The sequence below is a fragment of the Protopterus annectens genome, chromosome 1.part0 (genome assembly GCF_019279795.1).
Source record: "Protopterus annectens isolate FY-2018-M chromosome 1.part0, PAN1.0, whole genome shotgun sequence".
In the NCBI taxonomy this organism is placed as follows: domain Eukaryota; kingdom Metazoa; phylum Chordata; order Ceratodontiformes; family Protopteridae; genus Protopterus; species Protopterus annectens.
Window position 1 is genome coordinate 824,149,408 of NC_056725.1, and position 17,379 is coordinate 824,166,786.

The following is a 17,379-nucleotide window of genomic DNA, read 5'->3' on the forward strand; positions in this document are numbered from 1 at the left end:
AAAAGCTCCTGAAGCACCTGGCCTTTATAAAGTCTTTACTGACCTCCCTAGGGTACACTATCAACGAAAAGAAATCCAAACTAGTACCCACCCAAAGGATTATACTCCCGGGAGCAAGCCTGGACACAGCATCCTTACACCAGTAAAGCAAACTTACCTGACAGCCTACTTCTCTCAACTAGCCACCAGACCCCAATTATCTGCAAGGAAAATCCTGCAAGCTCTGGGGTTAATGGCATCTTGCATTCTACTCATTCCATATGCCAGACTGCATATGAGGAAACTTCAGTGGTACCTAAAAAGCTTTTGGTGTCAACACTCTCAAGACCTGGAGACACTTATACATATAATTCCTTGCCTCAGGAAAGATTTTCTTTGGTGGACAGCAGCATGCCCCCACAACAAGTGGACTACCTTTCTCACCACCCCCTGCCGACCAGACCCTCACCGCAGATGCATCAGACTATGCCTGGGGTGCACACCTGGACAGCAGGTGCATACAGGGCCAATGGAGCCCACAGCAAATCCATCTGCACATCAACTAAAAAGAGATGTTAGCTGTCCAGCATGTATTGACAGCTTTCAGGCACCTTCTTTCCCCATGGGCTGTCCTGATCAAAACAGACAACACCACTGTGATGTGGTACATCAACAAACAGGGAGGGACTCACTCCTAACCTCTATGCAGGCTGGCCATGGCCCTTTGGCACACAGCCTCTGCCATGAAATTACACCTGTTAGCACAATTCCTGCCAGGTTCTCTAAACTCTATGACAGATCACTTAAGCAGAAATCTTCTGGACCCACATGAGTGGCAGCTTGACAAAAGATCCTTCACCCTAATAACTCAGAAATGGGGCACCCCAAAGGTTGACCTCTTTACCTCCCACACCAACCATCAGCTCAGCAAGTTCTGCACCAGGGAGCATCATGGCATGGCTTGGGGCACCCCAAAGGTCGACCTCTTTACCTCCCACACCAACCATCAGCTCAGCAAGTTCTGCACCAGGGAGCATCATGGCATGGCTTGGAAAGTGGATGCCCTGTCCTTCCCCGGGGTCAATCTATCGGTCAATGCCTTTCCTCCACTACTTCTCATTGCCAGGGTACTGCTCAAAATAAGGGAGGAAAAACCAAGGACAATTCTTATTGCTCCAGACTGGCCTTGCCAGCATTGGTACCCACTGCTGAGCAGCCTGTCCCTGCTGCCACCATGGCATCTCACTCAGACCCGAACCTTCCTGATGCAGAAGGGAAGGAGAATTCATGCATCCCCAATTGCAGACCCTCAGTTTGGCAGTTTGGCTTATTCCCTAACCACTGATCAATCTTGCCAACCTCAGTAAATAGGTACTAGATGTTGTATGTGGGACCAGACGCCCTAGCACTAGAAAGTCTCATGCTGACAAATGGAAAAAGTTCTGCACCTGGATTCAGGCTAAGGGAGCTGATATGGCACACCCCTCCCTCCCTCCCTCTCATCCTGGATTACCTAGCTGACCTGCTACACAGTGGTCTCTCTTTTTCTTCTATTAAAATTTGTGCTTCTGCTATCTCTGCTCATTTCCCCACTGAGCAGCCCCTTTTTCTCACACCCTCTGATCAAACAGTTCCTAAGAGGGGCTAGCAACTTGAGGCCACCCAGAAGAGCACCTACTCCAGCTTGGGACCTTAACTTTGTGTTGGAAAAGCTCACCCTGCCCCCCCCCCCCTTCGAACCAGCATCTTCAGCAGAGTTAAAATTTCTCTCCTGGAAGACAGCTTTTCTTCTGGCCATCACTTCAGCCAGAAGGGTCTCCGAGCTACAAGCAGTCATGGCTGTGGAGCCCTTCATCATCTTCCATGCTGACAGGGTTTTCCTCAGAACTAACCCATCCTTCATGCCCAGAGTGGTCCCCAGTGTGGCTCCCAACCAATCCATTCATTTGCCCACATTTTTCCGTAACCCACAGAACAAGGGGGAAAGGATACTGCACTCTCTAGATCTGCACAGACAGATCAGATTCTATCTAGACAGGACTAAATAATTCAGAGAGTCTGATCAATTGCTGGTTAGCTTTGCTGCAGGGGCAAAGGGCAAAGCCATCTCCAGACAAACAATTTCTAAATGGATAGCACACTGCATCCATTTCTGTTACAAGCAACACGGAAAGCCTCCCCCTAAGGGGGTCAGGACTCACTCAACCAGAGCAGCCTCCAGCTCTGCAGCTTTCCTCAGAGGAGTCCCCACCAGGGACATCCTGGAGGCTGCCACCTGGACATCTTTTCACACTTTCACCATACATTACCATCTGGCTATCTTCTCCAAATCCAAGGCAGACTTTGCCACTGCAGTCTTGCAGGGCATCTTAGCCAGCCCCCAGTCTCCTTGACTGCCTCCACCCTTTTCCTCAGCTTTGGGAATCAACCCAAATGTGATGACTGCAACAGTGAAACACGAAGAACATAGATGTAGGTGTTCGAATGTATTCACTGTTGCAGTCCTGGCTTCCCTCCCTCCATCCCCCTCTTCTTTCTTCTCTCTCCTTACAAGGGACATTTTGGTGTTTAGTTTCTACAGGTGGGGTTCTTCTACCATAACCTGGCTCCCACTTTGGGGCTCCTGACAGGGCAAGAAAAACTGATGTAATGGCGTCGGCTGCCTTACTTTATACTACTGACGAGCTGACATCAGTCCTGAAGCGACAGCAACAGATGCACAAATACTAAGCCTCTGGTATTCGGGCTGGCCGAGGGCTACCCTGGCAGGGATAACCCAAATGTGATGACTGCAACAATGAATACACTCGGAACGTCTACATTTATGGTAAGTGTACACAACTGTACTTTGTCAGTTACAATAGAGCTAGCAGATTGTTATTAAAGGAAGAATGTATACATAGAGAGATACCTAGGAGAAATAGTTTAGTGGCCAGAATAAATAAAAATACTTGGAGACATTCACAATGCGTATGTACAGCGCTAAATGCTAGGAAACATACTGTTGTCTAGAGGTGGGTAGGTTAACTCATGCATGATTCTGCATGTTTTAGAGAGGTGATGAGAGTGTGAGTTATTTCAATGTATGAATGTTTGTGTGTGTAGGTGCAATAGTTGACAATAATAAGGTGGACTTTGGTTAATGAAGCTGAATAGTTGTATTTGGTTAATAGTGCTATGAGTAGGGTTAGCCAGGATGGTTACATGGGCAAAGCCACTTGTCAACTAAATGTGATTTTAGTAGAATTTTGAACTGTGTCATATTGTTATTATTGGTTATAGTAGATAGGAGGTTGTTCCAGGTTTTAGAAGTATAATAAGAGAATAGTGATTTCCCCAGCTGAGTTATTGGTAATACTTGCATTTGAGGGATGTAGAAGGTGTAGAGAGGCTTGCCTTTGCAAAAATAGATTTTTTTTTCAATTTTTGCCAAAAAGGGATCTCAGCTGAAGGTTTTCTTTGGATGACATGACATGATGACATGGTTATTAACAGATCAAGATCCTCACACCAAGTAATTAAAAACCTACTTCAAACAGACCTGCAACTGAAGAAATAGTTCATCTCCAGGAAGCTGCTCCTTAACACCCCCCCAAAAAAAAAAAACTCTTTGGCACCAAGAAGAGACTTGCAAAAGCCCCTTTCTCGTCTTAGTATCGCAAACCTTGACAACAGTATTACAGAAACAACACCTTCAGTCAAGTAAGTAGGAGTCTGGCTTGACTACTTTCTCAACTTTCAGGAACAAAAGTTAATTACCTACTCGTTTGACTACTAAAATATGGTTTCATGTTGATAAATTGACAGTAGTTCCTTTGATCCCAAAGCCAAAGAAAACATTTGGCTGAAATCCCTTTTTGGCAAAAATTGAAAAAAAAAATCTATTTTTGCAGGAGCAAGCCTCCCTACACCTTCTGCATCCCTCAAATGCAAGTATTACCACTGTGAGGTCACACAACAATGGAGAAGTGAGAATCCTCCACTATCGCCGAAAGTGCTTTCAGCTGAACTTTTCAGCTGATTTGTATTTGACAGAGCAACCTTCATTCGCATAACACGTTTCCAAAAAGTATACCAGTTTATATCATCCTCTCCGCCATCAGCAAGGGCATCTTACTTGTTCAACTGGAATTTGGCTTGCCTCTCTGCTTACTACTGCCTCACGAAAAATGCAACAATTTTATCAGCATTATTGTATGCAATCTGGCAGTTCATCACAAATTCCCCTAACAATGAATATCAGTGCCTCACACTATCTAAAGCAAACTGGCTGCCATTTCAAGCCAGAGGCAATGTACTGCTTGGCTCTCTTTTCTTCAAAATGGTCTAGCAATAAAACTCTTTGCTTCGACAGCAGACTACAAACTTTAGAGCCAAACCACTACTTGACCCTCACTCGAAAAGCAGTCTACAAAGTTACATGACCTTGACAACCGTTTTTTGTGCTTTCTTCAAAACTGAGCCAGTCTCTGCCACATACACTCACTGACATTACTAAAAACTATTTCACTTCGGAATTTAAACAGTATCTAACCGATCAGTACAAATAATACAGGTCCTATTACTTAACCTTCTAAACTGCTTCCTGACAGGCCCCAGCCATCCACACTTCCTACTATGTGGTTTGCTCTACTGACTGGATGAAAAGTGTCTTTATAAATATGGACATACTTTGTTTCCTTACCATCACTCTGTCACTATCACTGTTTAACTCTGTGTATAACCTTGTAAATATCTTCTGTCTTTGTCTGTTTCACATCACACTGCTGATTGTCATGGTTTCTGTTTAACCCCTTTTAACTACTCAGGCAACATCCTTTACCACTGACAATCCTCTTTGTACACTATAACTTTTACAAGACCACTCAGTTAAACTATACTTGTTCAATTACTTTCACTTCTTAATATCTACTTGTTGTAACTATATTTGTACTATTATTGTTTGCAGCCTCAGTGTTTCACTGATGGAAATCTGTTTGACAGTTGTTTTGCTTGTATTTGCATGTTATATTTTACTTTTTACTATGTGCAGCGGTTAGCATTGTCGCCTCACAGCAACAGGTTCTCCCATTCGATTCTTGGCTGGAGTGCCATATGTGTGGAGTCTGCATGTCCTCTCCGCGGTCGAGTGGCGTCTAAAGCATGCAGGTAGGTGCATGCGTGAATAGGTGTGCCTTCTTTGAAGGTTGGGCATCAGGCTGGCGACTCGGCACTATAAAAATCCACTGCCAATCATTAGTGGACTGGAGTTCCGCTGTGGCGACCCCTAACTGGGAAAAGCCGAAAGACTTTTAGACTTTTATTTTACTTGTTACTGTTGTAGGTAACATGGAATGAGTCTGTAATTGGTCTTTTGTGACCAGTGTTCTGCGTAGTTAGCTGTATGTGTGTGTGTGTGTGTGTATATGTATATATATATATATATATATATATATATATATATATATATATATATATATATATATAGGGAATAGATATAGATATGGATGGATATATATATATATATATATAAGTAAAGTCTTTGTTTGTGGAGTGAACGCTCCTCCAAATATCCACAGAAATAATAAAAATGTCAAAAACGATCAGGAGTGTGTGTGTGTGTGCGTGTATACATGTATATATCACAAAAACCTGGCATTTTAACAGGGGTGTGTATACTTTTTATATTCTCTCTTTTTTTATATATATATATATATATATATATATATATATATGTGTGTGTGTGTGTGTGTGTGTGTGTGTGTGTGTGTGTATACATGTATATATCACAAAAACCTGGCATTTTAACAGGGGTGTGTATACTTTTATATTCTCTCTTTTTATATATATATATATATATATATATATATATATATATATATATAGATAGATATAGTTTATCAACATAATGTTGAATTTCCTAATATCTAATAGTCATTTGGTTGAAAAATAACATCTCAACCCAAAACATTGAATTATCAAAATGTCTACAGTCATTTAATTGAAAAAGCAATGAGATCAACCCTACTATTTTGCAGGGGGGGCTATGCGCCCCTGCCCCCCCACACACACACACTTAAATATATCAACTCCGAGATTGCACTACAGTGCAGAAATGGGCAGATTTGATACTTTCAACATTGTGTGTTTAGACTAATTTTATTTCAACATTTTGATCATCCAATATAGTGTGTTCAGCCAATTCAGTTATATATATATATAAATATATATATATATATATATATATATATATATATATATATATATATATACAGAGAGAGATAAAAGGTGTACACACCCTTGTTAAAATGCCAGGTTTTTGTGATATAAGAAAATTAGACCACAATAAATAATTTCAAAACTTTTCCCACCTTTAATGTGACCTATAACCTGTACAATTCAATTGAAAAAACTAATTTGTTCGGGAAAAAATATAAAAAATAAAAAATGTACAATAAGCTGGTTGCATAAGTGTGCACACCCTTAAACTAATACTTTGTTGAAGCACCTTTCGATTTAATGACAGCATTCAGTCTTCCTGGGTAGGAGTCTGTTAGCATGGCGCATCTTAACTTGGCGATATTTGCCCACTCTTCCTTGTAAAAGCACTCCAGATCTGTCAGATTGTGAGGGCATTTTTTGTGCACAGCCCACTTCAAGTCACCCCACAGATTTTTTACTGGATTTAGGTCTGGGCTATGGCTGGGCCATTCTAAACCTTTAATTTTCTTCTGGTGAAGTCATTGTTTTGTTGATTTGGATGTATGCTTTGGGTCATTATCATGTTGAAAAGTGAAATTCCTCTTCATCTTCAGCTTTCTAGCAGATGCTTGAAGGCTTTGGGCCAAAAATGGCTGGTATTTGGAACTGTTCATAATTCCCTCCACCTTGACTAAAGCCCCAGTTCCAGCTGAAGAAAAGCAACCCCAAATCATGATACTGCCACCACCATACTTCACCATGGGGGTGGTGTTCGTTTGGTGATGAAAAGTGTTGTTTTTGTGCCAAATGGACCTTTTGGAGTTGTGGCCAAAAAGTTTAACCTTGGTCTCATCAGACCATAACACATTTTCCCGCATGCTTTTTGGAGAGTTGATTTATTGTTTTGCAAACTTTAGGTGGGCCTGGATGTTTTTCTGTGTAGGAAGAGGCTTCCGCCTTGCAACCCTTACCCCATAGTCTAGACATATGGAGAATATGGGAGATTGTTGTGACATGTAGTACACAAACAGTATTTGCCAGAAATTCCTGCAGCTCCTTCACTGTTGCCTTTAGGTCTCTTGGCAGCCTCCCTGACTGTCTTCACAGTGTTCCATGGTATATCTGATGCTGTGGAAATTTTTTTGTACCCTTCTCCTGATACCTCTCAACAATGAGATCCCTTTGATGCTTTGTAAGCTGTCTGTGAACCATGGCTTTTGCTGTAGCAGGAAACTGAGGAAATGTCCGGAAAATCCTACTAGGACAACTGAACTTTATTTGGGGTTAATCAGAGCCTCTTTAATTGATGGCAGGTGTGTACCCAAGAAGACTGAATGCTGTAATTAAATCAAAAGGTGCTTCAACAAAGTATTAGTTTAAAGGTGTGCACACTTATGCAACCAGTTTATTGTATGTTTTTTATTTTTTGTATTTTTTCTCCAAACAGATTTTATTTTTCAATGGAATTGTACAGGTTGTAGGTCACATTAAAGGTGGGAAAAGTTTTGGAATGATTTATTGTGGTCTCATTTTTTATATCACAAAAAACTGTCATTTTTAACAGGGGTGTGTACAGTTTTTATATCCACTGTATATAGTCTGTGTGTTTGTGTATGTATATTCAAAGATTCAAAGAAAACTTTGTCATTTAGGAAACACCAGTGCAACATAAATGAAATTTCGGGTATCAGTTCATCATCATCATAGTACAGAGGCAATTTAAAGAGAATAAGACTTGACATATACATAACTATTCTAATGACTAATGCACACAAAAATATACTTCTTATAACCTGTTTCTAGTCAGGTAAAAGTACTCATACATATAAACCTAAACATATGAACAAATAGTCCTGTACCCAGAAAAGAGAAGAAAAGGCAGATCATTAATACTGCACATGAGGAAGTATTGCAATTGCTCTTTTAAGAGAAAGATATTGCATTTCTGTAAGAACATATTAACTATAGTGAATTAAATAATGTATCACTTTCAGTAAAATATTGCTAGTGAGATCACGTTTAGAGGTTGGAGATGTCCAAGTTGATGTCAGAGTTTATGAGCTTTATTACTGTTGGATAGAAGCTTTTCAAGAGCCTGGAGGTCCTACAGCGGATACTGCGTTACCCATTACCAGATGAAAGTCTAGCAAACAAGTCAAACCAGGCAAATGCTGTATGTGATGTGATGTGTCTCTAAGAATTTTGTATGCCCTCTTTATGCTTCTTGTTGTAAAACGTTCTTGCGCGGTTGGAAGATTTGTGCCCATTATCTTCTGCGCAGTCCTCACCACTCTTTCAGGCTTCTTCCTCTCTGCCGTAGTTCTGTTTCTGTACCAAAGAGTAAAGCTGCAGGTGAGAATACTTTCAATAGTTCTATATAGAAAGTGGATAGAGCATTCAGGGGAAGCTTTGCTCTTTTGCGCCTTCTCAGGAAGTGCAGGCGTTGGTGAGCTTTTTAATTATCTGTGTTCATGGGCCAAGAGAGGTCTTCTGAGATGTGTACCCCTAGAAACTGTGTAGATTGAGCGCTCTCTGCCACCTCACTGTTGATGTTAAGTGGTGAGTGAATGGCTGGCCACTTTCTGAAGTCAATGATAATTTCTTTATTTCTGTTGACATTCAGATCCAAGTTGTTATTTTTGCACCATTTCATCAGATAGCTGACTTCGTTCCTGTATTCTCTCTTGTCATCATCCCTTATGAGACCCACTACAGCAGTATTGTCTACGAATTTGACGATATGGTTAATGGGAAATTTCACAGAGCAGTCATGGGTAAGGATGGTGAATAGCAGAGGACTAAGTACACAGCCTTGAGGCACACCAGTGTTGAGAGTAATGATACTTGATGTGTTGCCACCAGCACATGTCTTCTGTGGTCTTCCAATGAAGACGTCAAGGATCCAGTTGCAGAGGCTCTTGTTGATGCCAAGGTTAATGAATTTGCCTGTGAGATGCATCAGAACCACTGTGTTGAATGCTGAGCTAAAGTTAATGAACAACAGCTTGACATAGTTGTTTCTGTCTTCGAGATTTTCCTGAGAGAGGTGCAGGACCACCGAAATGGTGTACACAGTGGATCTGTTTGACCAATAGGCAAACTGTTAAGTGTCAGAGGTTGGTGGCAGAGCTTCTGACAGACGCTTATTTGCTTTCCTTTCGAAGCATTTCATGACATTTGAGGTTAGTGCCACCGGTCTGTAGTTATTTAAGCAAGTTGTGTGCATGTGTATGTATATATGTATACATATACATATATACGCATGTGTGTGTATGTGTATATATATATATATATATATATATATATATATATATATATATATATATATATATATATTCACTTCATAATCTCGAAATACTGAAACATCAAATTTCAGTATCTCAAAACTATGGAACCAAAACTAAAAAACCCTGAGCCCAAAACCACGAAATTCAAAACACCAAACAAACCGCATACACTACACCATACATACAACACCCACATCACAACATAAACAAAAACTACACACATACACAACTCATACACACATAAGCAGGGGGGCAAGCCCCCCTGCACTCCCTCACCCCCCTACTTATTTATACTAACTCTGAGATCGCACAAACAGGAAACAAAAGCAAACTCACACATGCACATTCTCCATTAACTCACACACACATCAAATATATCAGCACACTCAAACACACACTAACTCTCACTCAAATCCCTTACAAAACACTCACTTACCTGACAAAATGCCTAGATCCACACACCGCACCGTGCACCATAAACACACAATCCCAGACATCAAGTAGCATAAGGCCATAACCACGAATTCGAGATTATGAACTTCCGCTATTTTAAACAGTCGGGTCTATAGTCTCGAGATACTGAAATTCAACATTTCATTATTTCGAGATTATAAACGGCTCATATATATATATATATATATATATATAGTCACTGCAGTGGTGCTGCTGCGGTAGCGTTGTCACCTCACAGCAAGATGTTGTCCCATTCGATTCTCAGCTAAAGCGTCTTCTGTGTGGAGACATGCGTGAATGGGTGTACCTTCGTTGAAGGTTGTACGTCAGGGCTGGCAACTCTGTACGTAAAAATCTGCTGCCAATCATTAGCGGACCGGAGTTCCGCTGTGGCGACCTCTAACCGGGAAAAGCCGAAAGATACAACAACATATATATATATATATATATATATATATATATATATATATATATATATAAAATGTGTGTGCATTTGTGTGCAAAAGATGGAGGAGTTATTGAATTTAATATTGCTAGATAGTGACTGCAAGAGGGAAGGGGGAAGGTTTATTTCTACGTGTTACTCTTTGACTAAGTGACTGTATAAATGGTTGTTAATGAGGTGGTCTGTCAAGCTGTTAAGTATGTGCTTGTTACATTGGTAGGACCATGTTGCATATCACACTTGGTGATGTTTATCATATTCTCTGTATCTGGTTGTAACACATTTTCTACTTGATTTATTTCTATTTTGTTCACCGAATTAGACACATTTGAGGCTTACTCGGGCACACAGTGGACATCTATTTGTTCATTAGTTCTTTATCCCACCCTGTGCTACCTTGTCCTTTGTAGTGACAGGTCACTTGGTACTTATTTTACTGTTTGTACAAGAGAATTTCCAAGAATCCTGCACCAGAGTTGTAATTCTCTAAGGATGAAGGATTTTAAGCCATATTACTGTGAAAATGGAAAAGTGGCTCTGTGTTCTGATTCTTAACTTGTTCACTGTTAGTGAATGAAGAAATATGGCTCGGTTTCCTGGATGTAACTTTAGTTAGTGCTGCTTGGTAATTTGTATGAGTGCATGCTGATACAGACTAACCAGAAATCTGCACCATTTTAACTTATTTTCCATTCTAGCCTTCAGGCATTCCTCTCAGTTTTCCAAATTTTTGCCTCATACGTATGGTCTCTTCCTCATAAAATTTGTGGTTTTCCAGCAAGTCATTGAGGATTGAAGCCTGTAAATAATGACATACATTTGAGATTCAGATTTCTTTTCCTTCACAAAATGCATGACAACACAAATGCTGATTTCTAGCAACTTTCTAAATTTATGAGCAATACTTAAAATTTTTCTCTGTTTTGGGGGCCTTTGACCCCCCCCCCCCAGTATTTTAAGCTTTGTATAGATCCCTTCAGCTAAGGTGTTGAGAGATATGCCTTCAGGATATAATGATATATATTTATTTATTTATATAACTTTTTTTTGTGGTAGTATTTCAAATTATACAACTGTATAATTGAGTTTGTCTTAAATGTTTTGTTCAATTGTTTTACTTTTTTATTTTATTTAAGTTTGTTTGTTGGGTAAGTGCACCAGACCTATGCTTACTTTTAAGCTACCAGAATTTTGCAGAGCATCCCTTATTTTGGTTTTATTTTTACCCTGACATCCTTAAAAAATTTTTCCTTATAAAGTCAATGAGGATTAGTCAATAATGTCAGAAATCAATTTTTCCTGTTTTTTCTTGATCAGAAAATGCATGTTGATTTTGAAAGTGAATTACAGTAAAATTAAAAAAAATATCCCTAATAGGTTGTGGTCCAGTGACCCTTTTCATGTGTTATCAGTTTCAAAAAGAGAAATAATACAAACTTTGCTAATATGATGTGTGAGACATTTGGAAATATTTTCACAGGGAGGAATAAATACAGTGACAATACATTCAAATGTGGCTTCCTACTAGTATCCAGTACACCTGATATAACTTAAAGAATCTTCCATACTAATAATTTCTGCAGAGTGTTTAGAAGTGATGTATATTAAATAAAGCAAGACTGGGTGGGAAAAGGTATTGTAATTAAAAAGAGAGACTTAAGTTATAACTGTGAATACCGTAGAAGGGATTAGGACGTTGCAACAATAAACTGTCATGGAGGAAGAATTTGCTTTAGGAATAGTATACATTTTTACAACTTGTGTTCAATCAAGGATTAAACATGATTTGTAAAGGTAGTTTGTAACAAGGTTTTTCTGTGCTGATGATTGGAGAAGATTTTTAAACCATAGTTACAAAAGTTGGTGAATTATCTGCAGTTGGCATAGAGAGTTAAGGCTGTGAGCTGTAATTCCTATGGTACTATGTTTGATTCCCTGAGCCCTCTTTTGCCTCTTGTGTGACTTACAAGTCACTTAACCAGACATTGCTCTTGGGTCACCCTTGAAAAGGGGCTGTATGTCCATTTGGCCTACCTGGTTAAATGGTTATTTGTTTAAATAGTAAGATTGTGACTCTTAGGTTTTCTCTTTCCTCAAGTCTGCTCTGTTACTCTCTTCTGTACTCTTGCTATAATGCCACTGTCTTTGCCCATCATCTCTAATCCTCCTTTTGACTGGTAAAATACAGGCTGCTGCTGGTTTATGTATTTTAGTGTTTTGTTTCCTGGTCCCAAGCTGCCCTAGACCTGTATAAAGTACTGTACGTCAGTATTTGGTTACTGCCTGTGTCTTGCCACAAATGTCATCATCATATGGAGAAACTATTCTTAACGTACTAAAGAACAGTCTGTTTACTGTTATTTAGACCATGATTAACATTGGTATTCCTTCTTTAATTACCGGTTGTGTCAGATCCCTTTTTGTTGTTGTTGTATTAAATTAGTATGCTACAGTGTTGGACTCAGACTTTGCAAAAACGCAATTGGTTCCAGTTTCTTAGTCCTCCAAATGTTCCATTATATTTATTGTTCACTATGCATTTCTACTGGACCACGATTCCCCTTCTAGGGAAGACTTGAATTAAAAAAAAAACTAGACTTGTCATTTTGTAATTGCTTTGTTGCAGATTTAATAATTAAATATGTAGTAATGAATCTTCTTCTGCTCACTGTCATCAGTGCCATGCAGAGATTGTCCAGGCCTGTCCAGATGGTGCATCTGTCTGCACTGTGCCAAAGGGCACAGACTGGTGTTAGTTAATAAAATTCGTCAATCCTAGCATTTAGAAATGGCTTAAAGCAGTTTCGTGTGGTACCTGATGTTAAAATGTTTAGGAATGGCACAGATTTTAATGTAAAACTGAGTGGGTTTCAGATGAGTGATGTTTTATATTGGGTTCATACTCAAATGTTTGTATGTTGTGGTTCCAAGTACAGTATTTAAGTTATGTATGTGTTTTGGGTCATAATTGTTGTGCTATTTATTTCACGTTATATTTTTACATTACATTTATATGTGTGTATTTTGCTGATATGCTTGAAAGCTTTAATTTTTTTTAAGTATTGATTTAATTTACCATCACCATATTAATACCCCACTGAAAAAAATGCAGGTATTTCTTTGCCAGCTTGTCCACTGTGTCTTGCAAGCATTGTCTCAAGAAGTAGCTGGTTACCCATCCCACCTATTGTGAAATATTTCATGACCTTCTGCATTCTATGGGTCAGAAACCTGTTTCGAGTCAGTGTGTTTACTTAGCAGGTTCCTACTCTTGCTTTTCCAGGTATGTTTCTGCTTCCTCCATTGTTTCTTTTGTGTTGTTCTCCCCTCACTTTACCGTTATTTATCTTACTTATATATATCAATTGTTTTTTATCCCTTCTTACTACACATATCTGAGCAAGGCTTCTGAGATCTTGGCTACCCTTACTTGTAAATTTGATCTCGTTGAGTGGCATCTGTCCACTAATTGCATATTACCAAATAGTACAAAAGTGTTACGTTGTATTCTGCTGTGCCAGTAAGTCTTAAAAAGTGGTCTACTGTTTAGTATAGTATCTACCAGTGATGTATTTTTTTTTCAAATTGTTACTAATGTCAAGTTGGTCCTTCAGTGCAATGGCAGGTTGCTCGTATTAAAGTATTGAAAATCCAGTTTTGATAAAATTAATCTATTGCTTGGAGGGCCTGCCTATAGTAGGAAGGTTTTATAACCTGCACAGCTTACTTGAGAGTGAGATGGGGTAGGAATATATCATAGTGTTACCTGCCCTAGGGGCTGCTGTTTATGGAGGGTGCAACAATGGAACTGCCACCAAGCTTCCGTAGACCTCCACCCTGTGTTATTCCGCACTATTTGAATATGAAGGAGGAAGAATGTGCTTGAGCATTTTCTTGTCTGTTAATCATCTGTGCCATAACAAGAGGTTTTATGGTCAGCTTGTGGTTTGAAGGGACAGAGGAAGCATTTCTCTCCAGTTCCACACAGGAATCTCTAGTTTTATGAATAGAAGCCTAACCTCTCCACTCTGTTGGGCTTAAGGAAAAATAAACTTTACTAGCTCTGACTGACTTAATTATTAAATGTAAGTAAAATATGTCATCTAGTACAGCAGATATATTATTTAAAAAGTTTTGAATCATAGAAAAATATGTTTTTGTTAATCATTTTAAATGGAAAGTGTAAAAAAAAAAAAAAGATTCTTTTGAAAAAGACTCACATATTTAGTGACTCTTGTACCGTTGTTTTATTTGACCAGCAAGATATTACATGATAAGAATGTTCTGGAGTTCCTACTTTTGTGTAATACATAAGATAATGATTTTGCAGCCTTTATGAAGATTAGTTACTAAAAAAATGAGAATAGAGGAAACAGTTTAAAATTAAATCAAAGTAATATTAAATATGGATCTTTTTGCTATGTAAATTAATCAGTGATGCATTTCTGAGCTGGGATGTAAAGGGCTAATCAGATGCATGCAAAATAGAAGATGTAAATTAGATTCCCATGATTATTTTGTACTTGTTTGTGTTCTGCATTATTCAGCATTTCTTTTTTTTCCTTACCAGCAATTACAAGGTGTCCCCATTCCCAACACAAAATGGGGAATTCTGAGAGCCAGTACAACCTTCAGGGATCCAGAAGTCCCAGTATTGTGTTTCCTGGAGTCAAGCAGAAGTCCCTTTCTCATAAGATCCGAAATGCACATGCTAAGGATGAGAAAGCTCGCTCTTCACATGGCTGGGGACACAGTAGTAATGGTACAAGTTTCAAAGCAAGAGCCTCAGGAAGAAGTTCCCTATTTCAGCCAAAAGCTACTCAGCCCTACTTATCACGTCATTGTGACCCTGTGACCCGAACTCCCAAGAGCAATGTGTATGTCAAACATAAGCCAAATATGCCAGGAAACATCTGCCATGGGAACAACACATCACTTTTACCTGAGAATTGCTTTCATTTTATTGACCTTAAATCGAGAGGTAGTCATGCTGAAACTAGGGAATGCAATGGCCATGTTTTACGCAACTCTGGTGCACCTGAAACTGTAGCAGGGTCTGCAGAACTGGAGGACAGGAGAAGCCCTAAAGTTCTCATTAAAACATTGGGAAAGATTGATGGGTGTCTGAGAGTTGAATTCCACAGTGCCAGCAGTCACAGATTATCCCCAGGGGACTCTAATGGACCAGTCCAGTTGTTACGGTACTCACCTACTCCAGAAATGTGTTCAGGTAATTTAAAGGATATGCAGAGAGACTTCAAGTCAGAGTCTGGTGTGGATCAGAGTCTTTTGCCTTGCAGTTCTAGACTGATGTTCAGCAAAGGAAGTTCAAGTTCAGACTGCTCATGGTACGACTCCCATTGGAACAGTGGTAAGGATTCTAATGAGCTGGACCATGCTTATTTGACTGCTACCTCCACAGACTCAAATATATACAACAATCTTTTACCAAATGACAATGTTAAACTTTTTAACCAAAGGTCATCACTTTCTTCCCTTCGTGAACTGTACAGGGATTTGCACTTTAATAGCATGACCTCAGGAAAACAGCATTCTGCTGAATACCTTGGTACATCTATGAATAATCGGGTTTCTTTTGAATCGGACCTTAGTTTTCCATCAAATGTAGGACCAGGAGGCCCATTGCAGTACTCTTCATACACACTTCCATGTCGCAAGTCAAAACCATTGACAGAAGATGCTTCTAGAAAAGACACCTTGAAAAATAGAATGAGACGCATTAGTGACTGGACTGGTAGCCTTTCAAGAAAGAAGAGAAAACTACAGGTATGTTTATTATTTCTTAAAACGTGTTGATTTCCTTGATTTCCAGTTTAAATAGTTAAATATCAGTAATTTTATCTGTTGATTTATATAAAAAATGTCAAGCGCATAATAAATGACAATGAATAATGCAGAAATGTGTATTTTAATAAGCCTTTGAAACCTTTCAGAAAATATAAGGGTTGCTTCAGAAATTAGTGTAGTAGCTTGTGACTTGTGCTGAGTATGAAAGTTCTTCGGAAAGAGGGCTTCAAGCAGAGCCCCTGCATAATTCATAAGGAAATGTGGTCAAGCATGCCAGCTTACTGGGGGATATAATACAGTTTCCCCTTTCAGAGCTGTATGTTGTTCCCAAAAAATGGATTATGTTCATCGTGTTACCTTGCTGTAGTCATCACACTTGGGTTATCCTGTTGTCAGGCGGTCCTGCAGTCGGCCGGAATTCCAAAGTCTTGGTCTGGCGTCGGTTGCTGTCGCTTCTTCCCTGATATCAGTGCGCCAGGGGTATATATAATGCATCTGACGCCATTTTCTTCAGTCTTTCTTGCCGCGTGGTGCCCGAAGCAGAAGCAGTTCGCAAGTGCCGGTCGTCCGACTCCTGAGATTTTCAAAGTCGAATTTCAGATCTTCAATAAAGCTAAGTACCCCGTTGGGGAAACTTTTCTTGCCTCAGACCGATGTCAGAAAAAGTTAACAATTGTATTTCTTGTGGGAAGCAAATACCTCATAAGGATTTTCATTCTTACTGCATACCAGACCACGACGTCACTGGTTGTCGTTTTTGTGCTAGGTTTAATAAGCGTACTATAAAAAGACGCTTTGATTTCGCACGACACTACGGTAGAAAATTTAACTACACTATGCCGTTGGAGCAACCGACTACCGGCGTGCACAAAAAACGCAAGGATAAGGACAGGCAGCCTAGACCCAAACCAGAATCCGAGGCCTCGGCTGGACCGGTCTCCGGTTCACCGGTCTTCAGTGGGGCTCCGACGCAGCCCCTGACTACCGCAGATTTGGAACCTGAGACCGCTTCGGAGCCTTTGGCGGAGAGCGCTAGGCCGACGCAGCCATTTTGTTTAGCCCCTACCGACGACACTGCAGAAAGAGATGTCGGTGCTGCAGAAACATCTTTGGTTTCTGAAGGCGTCTTCAGACCGACTACGCTCACCATAAAAACGTACCCTAAACTTAAGACTCCTATTAAACCTAAAAAGACTGCACTTCAGTCTCCAGTTCAAGGCCCCATGC

At 39.7% G+C, this 17,379-nt stretch overlaps 1 protein-coding gene across 4 annotated transcripts in view; it reads left to right on the plus strand.

Moving 5' to 3' along the window:
• TIAM2 (TIAM Rac1 associated GEF 2) overlaps positions 1–17,379 on the plus strand; it is a 2,099,243-nt gene that overhangs the window by 1,094,034 nt on the left and 987,830 nt on the right. For all 4 annotated transcript variants that reach the window (XM_044063392.1, XM_044063388.1, XM_044063400.1 and 1 more), the window contains one exon: positions 14,915–16,131. In XM_044063392.1, the coding sequence (XP_043919327.1) occupies positions 14,947–16,131 (1,185 nt within the window). In that variant the 5' untranslated portion in view covers positions 14,915–14,946. The remainder of the gene's footprint in view (positions 1–14,914; positions 16,132–17,379) is intronic.